We start from the raw sequence: 14,666 nt of genomic DNA, 5'->3' as shown, positions 1-14,666 counted from the left end.
GGGAAGTTGTTGTTCCATCACGGCTGTCGTCTGGTAAGAGGGAGGTCGTTGTTCCCCCATGACTGTCGTCTGGTAAGAGGGAGGTCGTTGTTCCCTCACGGCTGTCATCTGGTTAGAGGGAGGTCATTGTTCCCTCATGACTGTTGTCTGGTAAGAGGGAGGTCGTTGTTCCCTCATGGCTGGCGTCTGGTAAGAGGTCGGTCATTTTGTTCCTCATGACTGTCGTCTGGTAAGAGGGAGGTCATTGCTCCCTCATGACTATCATCTGGTAAGAGGGACGGCGTTGTTCCTCATGGCTGTTGTCCGGTAAGAGGGAGGTCGTTTTTTCCCTCATGACTGTCATTTGGTAAAAGGGAGGGTGTTGTTCCATCATGACTGTCGTCTGGTAACAGGTAAGTGGTTGTTCCCTCACGGCTGTCATCTGGTAAGAGTGAGGTCATTGTTCCCTCATGACTGTAAGGAGGGTGTTTTTCCCTCATGGTTGTCATCTGGTAAGAGGGCGGTCATTGTTCCCTCATGACTGTCATCTACTAAGAGGGAAGGCGTTGTTCCCTCATGGCTGTCATCTGGTAAGAGGGAGGGTGTTGTTCCCTCAAGACTGTCGACTGGTAAGAGGGAAGTGGTTGTTCCTTCATGGCTGACATCTGGTAAGAGGGAGGTCATTGCTCCCTCATGGCTATCATCTGGTAAGAGGGAGGTCGTTGTTCCATCATGGCTGTCATCTGGTAAGAGGGAGGGTGTTGTTCCCTCACGTCTGTCATCTGGTAAGAGGGAGGTCGTTGTTCGCTCATGGCTGTCTTCTGGTAAGAGGGAGGTGGTTGTTTCCTCATGGCTGACACCTGGTAAGAGGGAGGGTGTAGTTTCCTCAAGGCTTTCGTCTGGTAAGAGGGAAGTGGTTGCTCCCTCACGGCTATCATCTAGTAAGAGAGAGGTTGTTGTTCCATCATGGCTGTCATCTGGTAAGAGGCAGGGTGTTGTGTTTCTCATGGCTGTTGTCTGGTAAGAGGGAGGTCGTTGTTCCCTCATGGCTGTCATCAGGTAAGAGGGAGGTGGTTGTTCCCTCACGGCTGTCGTCTAGTAAGAGGTCGGTTATTTTGTTCCTCATGACTGTCTTCTGGTAAGAGGGAGGTCATTGTTCCCTCATGACTGTCATCTGCTAAGAGGGAGGGCGTTGTTCCCTCATGGCTGTCATCAGGTAAGAGGGAGGTGGTTGTTCCTTCATGGCTGTCATCTGGTAAGAGGGAAGTGGTTGTTCCCTCGCGCCTGTCATGTGGTAAGAGTGAGGTCATTGTTCCCTCATTACTGTAGAGAGGGTGTTTTTCCCTCATGGCTGTCGTCTGGTAAGAGGGCGGTCATAGTTCCCTCATGGCTGTCGTCTGGTAAAAGGGCAGTCATTGTTCCCTCATGACTGTCGTCTGGTAAGAGGACGGTTGTTGTTCCCTCATGACTGTCGTCTAGTAAGAGGTAGGTCATTGTTCCCTCATGGCTGTCGTCTGGTAAGAGAGAGGTCGTTGTTCCCTCATGACTGTTTTCTGGTATGAGGGTGGTCATTTTGTTCCTCATGACTGTCGTCTGGTAAGAGGGAGGTCGTTGTTCTTCATGGCTGTCTTCTGGTAAGAGGGAGGTGGTTGTTCCCTCCTGACTGTCATCTGCTAAGAGGGAGGGGGTTGTTCCCTCATGGCTATTGTCTGGTAAGAGGGAAGTGGTTGTTCCCTCATGGCTGTTATCTGGTAAGAGGGAGGTCATTGCTTCCTCTCGGCTATCGTCTGGTAAGAGGGAGGTCGTTGTTCCCTCATGGCTGTCATCTGGTAAAAGGGAGGATGTTGTTCCATCATGACTGTCGTCTGGTAAGAGGGAGGTCGTTGTTCCCTCATGGCTGTCATCTGGTAAAAGGCAGGGTGTTGTTCCATCATGACTGTCGTCTGGTAAGAGGGAAGTGGTTGTTCCCTCACGGCTGTCATCTGGTAAGAGTGAGGTCATTGTTCCCTCATGACTGTAGGGAGGGTGTTTTTCCCTCATGGCTGTCGTCTGGTAAGAGGGTGGTCGTTGTTCACTCATGGCTGTCGTCTGGTAAAACGGCAGTCATTGTTCCCTCATGACTGTCGTCTGGTAAAAGGGAGGTCGTTGTGTTCCTCACGGCTGTCGACTGGTAATAGGGAGGTCGTTGCTCCCTCATGACTGTCATCTGATAAGAGGGAGGGTGTTGTTCCATCATGACTGTCGTCTGGTAAGAGGGAAGTAGTTGTTTCCTCATGGCTGTCTTCTGGTAAGAGTGAGGTCATTGTTCCCTCATGAATGTAGGGAGGGTGTTTTTCCCTCATGGATGTCGTCTGGTAAGAGGGCTGTTGTTATTCCCTCATGACCGTCGTCTGGTAAAAGGGCGGTCGTTGTTCCCTCATGACTGTCGTCTGGTAAGAGGGAGGTGGTTGGTCCCTCATGACTGTCATCTGGTAAGAGGGAGGTCGTTGTTCCCTCATGGCTGTCGTCTGGTAAGAGGGAGGTCGTTGTTCCACATGGCTGTCTTCTGGTAAGAGGGAAGTGGTTGTTCCCTCATGGCTGTTATCTGGTAAGAGGGAGGTCATTGCTTCCTCTCGGCTATCGTCTGGTAAGAGGGAGTTCGTTGTTCAATCATGGCTGTCGTCTGGTAAGAGGGAGGTCGTTGTTCCCTCATGGCTGTCATCTGGTAAAAGGGAGGGTGTTGTTCCATCATGACTGTCGTCTGGTAAGAGGGAGGTCGTTGTTCCCTCATGGCTGTCATCTGGTAAAAGGCAGGGTGTTGTTCCATCATGACTGTCGTCTGGTAAGAGGGAGGTCGTTGTTCCCTCATGGCTGTCATCTGGTAAAAGGCAGGGTGTTGTTCCCTCATGGCTGTCATCTGGTAAAAGGCAGGGTGTTGTTCCATCATGACAGTCGTCTGGTAAGAGGGAAGTGGTTGTTCCCTCACGGCTGTCATCTGGTAAGAGTGAGGTCATTGTTCCCTCATGACTGTAGGGAGGGAGTTTTTCCCTCATGGCTGTCGTCTGGTAAGAGGGTGGTCATTGTTCACTCATGGCTGTCGTCTGGTAAAACAGCAGTCATTGTTCCCTCATGACTGTCGTCTGGTAAAAGGGAGGTCATTGTGTTCCTCACGGCTGTCGACTGGTAATAGGGATGTCGTTGCGCCCTCATGACTGTCATCTGGTAAGCGGGAGGGTGTTGTCCCATCATGACTGTCGTCTGGTAAGAGGGAAGTAGTTGTTCCCTCATGGCTGTATTCTGGTAAGAGTGAGGTCATTGTTCCCTCATGAATGTAGGGAGGGTGTTTTTCCCTCATGGATGTCGTCTGGTAAGAGGGCGGTTGTTATTCCCTCATGACCGTCGTCTGGTAAAAGGGCGGTAGTTGTTCCCTCATGACTGTCGTCTGGTAAGAGGGAGGCGGTTGGTCCCTCATGACTGTCGTCTGGTAAGAGGGAGGTCGTTGTTATCTCATGGCTTTTGTCTGGTAAGAGGGAGGTCGTTGTTCCCTCATGGCTGTCGTCTGGTAAGAGGGAGGTCGTTGTTCCACATGGCTGTCTTCTGGTAAGAGGGAGGTGGTTGTTATCTCATGGCTGTCGTCTGGTAAGAGGGAGGTCGTTGTTCCTCATGGCTGTCTTCTGGTAAGAGGGAGGTCGTTGTACCCTCACGGCTGTCGTCTGGTAAGAGGGAGGTGGTTGGTCCCTCATGGCTGTCGTCTAGCAAGAGGACGGTCATTGTTCCCTCATGACTGTCGTCTGGTAAGAGGGAGGTGGTTGTTATCTCATGGCTTTTGTCTGGTAAGAGGCAGGTCGTTGTTCCCTCATGACTGTCGTCTGGTAAGAGTGAGGTCGTTGTTCCTCATGGCTGTCTTCTGGTAAGAGGGAGGTGGTTGTTATCTCATGGCTGTCGTCTGGTAAGAGGGAGGGCGTTCTTCCCTCATGGCTGTCTTCTGCTAAGAGGGAGGTCATTGTTCACTCATGGCTGTCTTCTGCTAAGAGAGCAGTCGTTGTTCTCTCATGGCTGTCGTCTGTTAAGAGGGAAGTGGGACGCCAATTACTATTAAAATAATAATATTGCTAATATGTGGAAACATGTCTAAGTCATAACACAATAACATAATTTCATATATATTTAATTAAATAACAAAAAGTAAATATTAAATTGTTACTACGCTTCCACTATTCGAGCTAACTGATTGGTTTAAGAATAAACCACCAATTTATCTTAGATATTTTTGCTGCATATGCTACAAAACAACAAATTCATACATGCATAAATGGCTGTCAACAGGGTCAACATAAATGGCTGTCAACCTCTTGACTGCTTGCTCCTGTAACACCAATGAGCGGATGGTATTCAACCATCTGTTCCATATTAATGAATCCTGACCCTTTGACACATTCTACACTCAAAGACCAGAACTGAGTTAAAGAAAAAACAAGGACCTTCGTTTTACAACCCTTTTACAACATAACTCACCACCCTGGGCGCCGCCATGACGGCAACGTCCTGGCGTGGATGAGAGTTATAACACCTTGGAGACTATCCAGAGATGCAATATCGAACTTCAAAAGGGAAGACAAACACCCCCCCCCCCTTTTTGATCACACATTCCAGTGAAACAGACGCACCCACACTCAAAAGACGCACACACATTCAAAAACAGGCACAAGCATTTTTGGCTAGCCCATGGACCTTTTTACTTAAACTACCTCTAAATGTATTTTAATGTCTCCCTTTTTGTGCTCAAATATATGAATGCGGCATAGTGGAATATACAAATGTTACTGTGTGTTTAATGCAAACTTTATATGCATTTAGTTAAGAATAACTCTGTATCTCTGTATACGGGATTGGTAAAATCATAGTTCTTGGTGTCTGTATAATCGTAAAAACACGACTGTAACAAATCTTGATAGCAAATTACAAAAAGATGCATTGTTTCAGAGGAACGATCTTGCTTAAGAAAAATGTTTAATTTTGTCATTGCCATAAATTAGACCAGTGGGCGGAGATCAGCAAACAAAGAAGATTTTTCCCGCCTCAGTTTGTTTACACTTCATTGGCTCATACTGAAAAATAGGTGTAAACCTGGTTTTACGTAAAAGCTCAGGGAAACCTGTATTCTGGGCATTCCGCCAGAGAGAAAAGAGGATTCCCAGCTTTGAAACCGGACTTCAAGAAGTTCTCCGTTTATTCTTCTTTACTTTTCGTTTCATTTTAGTTTTTCTTTATTGTCTTCGGATATTTGACTTCGTTCAATTGTCTTCACGAGCCAAACTAACTTAAGTCTAATAATCTTTTGGCAAAGTTTACCTTCGTGTTAACCATCGAGCTCACGCATCATCTGCTCTGGAAAGAGGCCGCACGGACGGACAATTTGAGCGCAGCTACACACAAGAGCCAGATCAAAGCAAGTACTTTCTTATATCGCAACTAAAATTGCTGTTTAAGGTTGTCTAGGCCAGTGGTTTTCAACCTGTGGGCCGCGGCCGGTATTGCAGGGGGGCCGCCAATTATTATTAATAGAAATTGTAATATTGTTCATATAATAAAAAATGTCTAGTCAAAATCAAATAAATCATAATTTGATATATAATTAAATAATGAGAAATTAAATAATAAACTGTTACTATGCGTTCACTATTCGAGCTCGCTGATTGGTTTAATAACAACCCGCCAACTTAGACTATCTAAAATAGTTTTGATTCATACGTGCTGAAGCAGATTTAAAAATGGATAAATGGTTGACAACAGGATCGCTGAAAAGGAAAAATACAGACGTTTCTTCAGCAACAAGTAAGCATGACACTGAAAAGCCTCAAAATAAACCTAAACGAAGAAAATATAGTAGCGACTACCTAGCGCTGGGTTTTACATATGTTGGAGCAGAGAACGAGCAGCTACCGCTCTGTGTTGTGTGCTCAGAAATACTGTCAAATGAAGCTTTAAAACCAATCAAACTACGAAGGCACTTGGAAACAAAGCATAGTGAATATGCATCCAAGCCTATAGAATTTTTTGAGAACAAACTTAAAGAGTACCAAAGCAGGAAAAAAACTCTTGAAACAGCGTTCTCTGGCAACGACAACAGTAAAGCAGTGGAGGCATCTTATCGTGTTGCAAATCTCATTGCAAAGGCTGGAAAACCGCACACAATTGGTGAAACTTTGATTTTACCTGCTGCGAAAGAAATGGTTGGCGTGATGTGTGGAGAAAAGGCCCGCAAGCAGTTAAATCTGATTTCACTTTCAGATAATACAGTCGAGAGAAGAATCAATGAAATGGCAGATGATATAACTCAGAAGTTGGTCAAAAACATTCGAGAGAGTCCCTTTTATGCCCTACAGTTGGATGAATCGACCTTTCCAACCTCCTTGCCTTTGTACGTTATGTACATAATGGAGAATTACAAGAAGATTTCCTTTTCTGTAAGCCGCTGCCGGCGCAATCAACTGCCCAAGCCATATTTGATATTTTGAATGCGTTCATTGTTTCAAATGGAATAGACTGGTCTAAATGCGTGGGTCTGAGCACAGATGGAGCAAGAGCCATGGTGGGACATCGCAACGGAGTCGTTGCGCGCGTAAAAACAGCTGCGCCGCTCATGAGCTCTGTCCACTGCAGTTTACATCGGGAGGCGCTAGCTACCAAAAAGATGCCCACAGATCTCAGATGCGTCTTGGATGAGGCTGTTAAAATCGTCAATTTCATAAAGACTAGGCCCCTTCAGTCACGTCTGTTTCGACTACTCTGTGAAGAAATGGGAAGTGACCATGTTCAGCTTCTGTTACACACTGAGGTACGATGGCTTTCACGAGGCAGGGTGCTTACTCGTCTATTTGAATTACGCAACGAAGCACGGATTTTTTTATCTGACTCAAATTTTCCCCTTTCAGACCGCCTCAGTGATTTCGAGTGGCTTGCAAAATTGTCCTACCTTTCTGATATTTTCAATCACCTAAATGGTGTGAACTTGAGTCTTCAGGGCAAATCAGTGACAGCGTTTCAAGTCCAAAATAAAATCGAAGCCACAATAAAGAAACTGGACATTTGGGCCGGACGAATTCGCAAATCAAACTCTGAATCGTTTGAAAATTTGTCACATCTTTTGACAGAAGAAGCCATGAGCCTACCCACCTTGGTTAAAAAGCTGATTGAGGAGCATCTCCAAGGACTGAAGAGCCAGTTGCGTGACTACTTTCCATCTCCAGATGCTCAGGTTGCCTGGATGGAAAATCCATTTGCAAACTTGTGTGAGGGAGCCGTCACAAGTTTAAGTGCAAAAGAGCACGACAGCCTCATTGACATGTCTTGTGACAGTGCTTTAAAATTGACGTTTTCTCAAAAAACATTGACGGATTTCTGGATTCATACATTCTCCGAGTATCCTGATCTTTCTGACAAAGCTCTTAAATTTTTGATGCCATTTCCGACAACATACTTATGTGAAGCAGGATTTTCTGCATTGGTGGCACTCAAGACAAAATACCGGAATAAGCTTAACATCGAGCCTGATCTCCGCTTGCAACTTTCTTCCCTTCAGCCCGACATACAGCGCTTAGTAAATGCTAAACAACACCAACCTTCGCATTAGGTGAGTGACAAAGATTGTTGTTTATAGTTTCATGTCTAATTGTCTTGTAAACAAGTTGAGATTTTTTTTTGTGCATGTTATCCATTTAGCTAAATTTATTTCATGGTTGTTGGTTTAAATTTATTTACCCAGCCGGCAGGTACCATGGTTGAAACAACGTTGAATAACCTTTCGATTTTGCAAATTGGATCAACGTTGAAATCACGACGTTGATTCACCGTTGAAATCGTGACGTTGATGTACGGTTGAAATCACGACGTTGATTCACCGTTGAAATCGTGACGTTGATGTACGGTTGAAATCACGACGCTGATTCACCGTTAAAATCCCGACGTTGAATCAACGTTGAATAACCTTTCGATTTTGCAAATTGGATCAACGTTGAAATCACGACGTGGATTCACCGTTGAAATCGCGACGCTGTTTCACCGTCTTACCTGCATTACGGGTGAATTAGGGTCGTGCTGCAGACCTGGGATGAAAGCTGAATGAGGTGTTGATTTTGAAAAGTTAATCAGCGTTGATAACACGACGTTGTTTCCCCGTCGTACCTTGCACTGTGTATAAATACACCTAGATCCTAGTGGGCATTTAGATCAACAATGTACATGCAAGGCTAAAAATCTAATGACTGGCAGCAATGGCTTTACAAACAACTTCAATAAACTACCACATGCTCAAAATTGTCAAACAGCAGTTTAATTTTGGAAACCTACTGTATAAAACAGATGAAAATAATCCCACACTTTATTATGCAGAGTATGCATGGAGGTAATGCTAAAAACAGGTAGTAGAACAATCCAAATACAATAATATTTAAAGGTTTTTGTAAAATAATTTGGCACATAAATGCATATTTTTTTGCAGCACTTACAAGACAAACCCTTGTACCTTTATGACTGAAACCAGTGGATCTTTTATTTTGGTGGAAACCTACAGTTTCTGTCAAAAACATGTTTTAGTAATGTGTCTCATTACAAGAGTTGTGTACATTTGTGCAGTGAAAATGTGTTGAACAGTTCGAGAAGGGAACCTTCCACCAGTTGATTTCTAATGGGAACCCCCCCGGACTGTGTCTTCTTTACCGTGGGGAATGCAGAATGAGATTTCTACCGCAGGGCACTCTAAAATGTTAGAACCAGCAGCCTTAGTGTATACAGTGTGGTTGTGCTTCGGGTGATCCTTGAAAGTGTCCCAGCGCTAGGTCCTTTCTGATGCCGTCCCCTCCACTCTCTCCCACTTGTGCACTTTCTGTACCGTCCTGTATAAACATTTACATTTAATCATTTAACAGACGATTTTATCCAAAGCGACTTACAAATGAGAAGAACAGAAGCAGTCAGGTCAACAAGCGAACAACAACAGTATACAAGTGCCATGACAAGTCTCAGTTAGTCTAGTACATATATATATATATATATATATAAAGGACAAGAAAAGAAGGAAAAGTGCTGGCATTAGTTGGTTAAGTTCTGGTGAAAAAGATGAGTCTTAAGATGTTTCTTGAAAATGAGTAAAGACTCAGCAGTTCGGATTGAGATTAGGAGGTGATTCCACCAGCTGGGCACAGTCCAGGAAAAGATCCGTGAGAGTGATTGTGAACTTCTTTGGGATGGCACCACAAGGCGTCGTTCACTTGCAGAGCACAAACTTCTGGAGGGCACATAAGATTTAACCAATGAGTTTAGGTATGTTCACAATGTTTGACAATAACTTTGATATTGTGAAATATATTTAACTGAAAACTGAATGCAAAATAAACACACAATATTTTCACTTTACAGTTCAGTAACAGTGAGGTTGGAAACAAAGTGGACAACACTATTCATTAAACACTTATTTAATGTATTCAGATGAAAATGTACAATATTAACAAATTATTCACAAGCAGTGTTTTCAGAACCCCCAGTTACACTGTTTTAATCACAACACTAACATTACAGTGTAGAAAAACAAGTCAAATCAAATGAAGTACATTTTTATTAAACTAAGTACAATCAAAACCTATCACAAAAGGTGAAAGCATCTCTAGCAGAAGTGACAGTGCAATGTAGCAGAAGAACAATTTTTTACCAATGTTTCAAGAACAAGCTGGATCCTCGATGACTCTACAAGGGGAAAGAAGAAACGGTTTACTGAAAAGTTCTTAAAAAGCAGGATTTCATATTATACCATTTCTTTAAACCACTGGTTCTCAAACTTTTTATACCAAGTACCACTTCAGAAAATATTTGTTATTAAATATTAAGTTGCACCATAATGACCAACATTACATTTCAGCAGCGTAGTAGGCCAAACTATTCAGCTACAGCTCTACAGTTAAAAAATGAGGCAGTTTTATTCTAATAAGAATATTTATTGTTGTCAGACACTTTACCATGTTTGAACATTAACACTACAACTGTGCTTACATACACAGGTAAATGAAAAAAAAAAGTTTAAATTAAAATGTAATTTTAAATGTAAAAAGTTACAAAACTGAACTGTACTTTAACTGTAACATACTTAAATGTGCAAAAAAAAAAACTTACTCAAAGATTAAGTTAAAATATATTAACATTAATTAGTTTAATTTAGTGATTCACCTGCATAACAACTAGAGGGGGCCTGACACTTTGAGAACCATGGCTTTAAACAATCCTTTTTTTTTCATTTTCATTAATTCATTAAAATTATATTATTTAAATACCGACATTTGCACTTATACGTTTCAGAAAACACTTTGAAACTATTATAAGAATACAAACATATATAACACACCTAATGCATGGGATACATATCAGGAAAATATGGGGAAATCGCTAAAAGACAGACATTAACACATAACTCACCAGCAACACATTGGGTGAGCATCTAACTTGATCATCTGTGATAAAGCAATGCAAAAATAGACACACGGGTATTTATTTATCTGCAGGTTACATGTCCTTTAAGCTACCCATTTGTAAACTCTGGTAATACTTTACTATTTTCAAAAGATAATAAAGATAAAGTTAGCGATTTTCTTACCTCATTTTGACAGGATGTTTTCAGGACCTCGCAGAACACCTGACCCTTCTTGTGTTCACAGTTTTTGTTCTCCATTGACATGTCACGACTCAAATTCGCTCAAAATAAATAAAAAATGTACAGGCAAATATGAAATAATTCGGGACCGACCGAGCAGTCAGTTATAACGAGCAGCAGCTCACAGTTAGCCGCCTCACTCACAGAAAGACGACAATAACGGTCATATTTTTAAATGTAGAAAAGCGCGAACCGATTCATTGTCCAGTTTCCTGAATGACAGCCAGATTAACCAATCATGATAGAAGTAATAAAATAAAACTACCAATGGGAGTTGTTTCAGTGTGATAAAGCAGCGAAATGTATAGTTTTATTGTTGTTAATGATGATAATATTTAACATATACCTTTAGATTTTAGAATAGGTATCATGACTAAAAATTTTTTAAATGCTATTAAAATAATAATTAATTTAAATAATTTAATATAAATAATTTAAAACCTTGTTAACCTTTTTCTACCATTTAGCATTAAACATTTTTAACGTTGTTTCATTAAAACAACTGACCTTATTTCAACCATATTTCAATGTTGAAAGTTGGTCATGTGCTGGAAGTTTTTCAACAGTTCATCTTTAAACGTTGAATCAACGTTGTTTCAACGTTGAAACCACAACTGACCTTATTTCAACCATATGTCAACATTGAAAGTTGGTCATGTGCTGGAAGTTTTTCAACAGTTCATCTTTAAACGTTGAATCAACGTTGTTTCAACGTTGAAACCACAACTGACCTTATTTCAACCATATTTCAACGTTGAAGGTCGGTCATGTGCCGGCTGGGTACATATTGCAGTTCCGTTTCCCTTTAATGTGTCTTTTTTTTTTTGTTGCCTGCTCTCGATTTGCGCTTGTCACTCGAGTCTGACTCTAGTCTTGCTTTGTCCAGTGCTCCATTTCTCTGCCGGTTTTGACTGCTCGTTTCAACCCAGCTCTGCCTGTTCCCTCTGACGGCTCTTCGGCTCGCTGACGTTCTACCCGCTGCCGACCTCTGCCTGGATTTGGTTTTCCCGTTTTCGAAATGTCAACCCGAGCCTTTGGGGGCTTGCTGATCCGTTATGTATATTTTCTGTTTATTCAATACATTACCAGTTTATTCAATAAAGACAATTAACAGCCTTGCTTCCGAGTACTTAGTTAACCCGACACAAAAAGCGGGATCGTTTAAATTCATTTGCAGTGGGCCGCGGAAACATATGTGTTTGGCTGTGTGGGCCATGAGTTAAAAAAGGTTGGGAACCACTGGTCTAGGCTATTCCATGTTTGTGAAATTATTCATTGACTTGGGGTCTCTTGCAAAGTTAACTGTTTGAAATTGCCACGCTGAGATTGGTTTCCACTTTCACTTTCTCTCCCTCTCTCTCTCTCTCTCTCTTTATCTCTCTCTCTCATTTATCTCATTATTATTCTTGTTCGTTTACCTTGTGTAAATTGTATTTTCGTTTTGCTATATACTCATATTTACTCCGTGTGAATTGTAGTTATGTACTCTTTAGTCTGTTTTTATTAAATCCTATAATTTGCTTGAATTGAATTGTTTTATTGCTCATTGAGATCGAACCCAGCAAGCAATAGCCGTCATTTCAACGTCTGGGTTAAATATAGACCAGATATAGTCCGGCTATGTGTAACCCACTTTTAGCCCAAATAACATTTAATCTGGATAAATGTATTTTTTTTGCAAAATAACTTGTGAGATGTATGATATTCCATCATGTACGCAGAGTCTAACGTGATTACAAGTTGTTTGGTTTACTTTATTTTACATGTTATATGTGTAGGCTGTGCGTAGCCACGATTTAGCTCGTATTCAGACCCGGCTATTGTAGACCACTTTTTGTCAAAACTGATTAATTGTATTTTTTTGCCAGGCAGTGCATGAAATGGTTAATATTCAATCATGTTCGCATTGGTATGATATCAAGGTTCAATACGTCATTTCACGGCATGGTAGATCACGATTTAGCTCCGAATTGGACGGGCTATATGCGGTCTGCTTTAGCCCACCTGGCGAAATTATTGCAATCTGGGCTCAGATTTAGACCAGCGACCTAAAATATTAGTCTTTGAAATGTTTTCGCTTACACAGCTTAATATATATTTTCTGTCAAACATTCATACACAATCTACGATAAAAAATATCTAATCAAATGCAATTGCATTTCCCAACCGCTAGATGGCACAATTGAAACACTACTGAGACATGTCTACTGGAACTAATGCCATTGCGTGACTAGATCACTTAAGCCAAATCTCGCGATAAACATTTCCGCCATTTTATTTTACACGAGGCAGCTGTCGGAGAGCAACGGGTGAGCAACAGTCTGAGTGAAAACCTTCACATTTCTACTTCGATCTTGTAAGTATGCGTGTTATTTTTGATATGTTTATTGTTTAAATTAGTTAGTTGTTATAATGTGTAGAAACCATGACATTTTAACATTAACATTGCAGAGTACTACTTTTCTCCAAAAAGTTAACGTTACCTTCCACGTGTTATTGCAAATTCAATGAATGTGGTAAGCATGAAACTATGAAACTTATCATTACTATTTTTTTATTATTATAAAGATACCAGTATTTATTTGTATTTAAATTACAGTTGATTTAAAGCAAATTCTGTAAGTACTTTACATAAAATTTAACAGCAGCATAGTGCAACATGAAAAGAAATGTAAAAAAAAAAAATCCTCTCCATTTAATAAAAGGTAGTGGCAAACATAAAGTCTTTAAACTTGTTTGTAAATAATTAAACAGTTTTCAGTGAATTTGTTTCAGATATAAATTTGAATGCTGCTTCTCCATGTTTTGTTTTGACTTTGGAGATATAAAAGTAGCTGGCTACTGTCCCAGATGTCCTGAGAGGTCTGCTCTGGATGGTTCATAGTGCATCAGAAGATTAGAAATTTACTTTGGCCTTAAAATGTTAATTTAATAACCAACTGTAGTTGTTGGATATTAATTTTTTGACAGACAGATAGCCAGTGTAAAAACCTCAGAACTGGAGTGATGTAATCCACTTTATTTGATTTAAAGACACTGTTTATTGGAAATTATCCTGCAATCAGTCAACAAAGTACAGCAATTGAATATACAGAACACTTGTCAATGACTACCATTAAATGTCTTGTTACCAACATTCATCAAAATATATTTTTTTGTGTGTGTTCAACAGAAGAAAGCCATACAGGTTTGGAACCAAGTGAAAGTGAGTAAATGATTACATGTTGTTGTTTTTTTTATTTTTATTTTTTTTTAAGTGAACTACGCCTATAAGTATTTTATGTTTATTAGAGTTATATGAGTAAGTGATAAAGAATGATTTATAATGATAGTTCACTTTGAAATTAAATTTTGATATGTTTAAGCTTACCTTATGGGCATCCAAGATGTAGGTGTCTTTGTTTCCGCAGTAGTTTCAATTTTTATATTTTTAGGTCAAACTGTTCTTGTCTGTCAGTCATATAATGCAGGTCTATATGGTCACCACCTGAAAGAGCATGCACAGAGAAGTCCAAATTAAACAATTCCCCACCATACACACTGATAGCCTAAGACACGAAACGAGCGGTTTGTGTCAGAAAACGAACAGTATTTATATCGTTTTACCTCTTATAACACAGCCACGTCGAAGTGATCTGAGGGCGCGCGTGCTTCGCATTCTGGGCTGGCTTAGTCTAAGTGCGGCGCTTGCGCAAATTAAGCCAGAACGCGGACGCATCACACACCTGGAAGCACGCGAGCCCTCATATCACGTGGACGTGGCTGTGTACAAGAGGTAAAAACGATATAAATACTGTTCATTTTCTCACACAGACTGCTCGTTTCGTGTCTTAGGTCATCAATGTGTACTTACGATGGGGAATTGTTTAATTTGGACTTCTCTGTGCATGGCCTTTTTAGGTGGTGACCATAGACCTGCATTATATGACTGACAGACAAGAATAGTTTGACCTAAAAAATTGAAACTACTGCGGAAACAAAGACACCTACATCTTGGACGTCCTTAAGG

General features: G+C 41.1%; 2 protein-coding genes across 6 annotated transcripts in view; both read left to right on the top strand.

Annotated features, from left to right (window-relative positions):
* Positions 1-14,666, top strand: part of LOC127943737 (gastrula zinc finger protein XlCGF8.2DB-like) — a 313,695-nt gene that overhangs the window by 276,342 nt on the left and 22,687 nt on the right. The gene's annotated exons all lie outside the window — the stretch shown is intronic.
* LOC127943803 (zinc finger BED domain-containing protein 5-like) lies at positions 6,380-11,818 on the top strand. The gene is made up of 2 exons (XM_052539947.1): positions 6,380-7,591; positions 11,544-11,818. Exon 1 carries the CDS (start codon positions 6,548-6,550, stop codon positions 7,589-7,591), a length of 1,044 nt encoding a protein of 347 aa, XP_052395907.1. The 5' UTR covers positions 6,380-6,547; the 3' UTR covers positions 11,544-11,818.

The sequence above is a fragment of the Carassius gibelio genome, chromosome A3 (genome assembly GCF_023724105.1).
Source record: "Carassius gibelio isolate Cgi1373 ecotype wild population from Czech Republic chromosome A3, carGib1.2-hapl.c, whole genome shotgun sequence".
In the NCBI taxonomy this organism is placed as follows: Eukaryota; Metazoa; Chordata; class Actinopteri; order Cypriniformes; family Cyprinidae; genus Carassius; species Carassius gibelio.
Note: the sequence above shows the minus strand (reverse complement) of the source record. Positions and strands in the feature narration are given on the sequence as shown.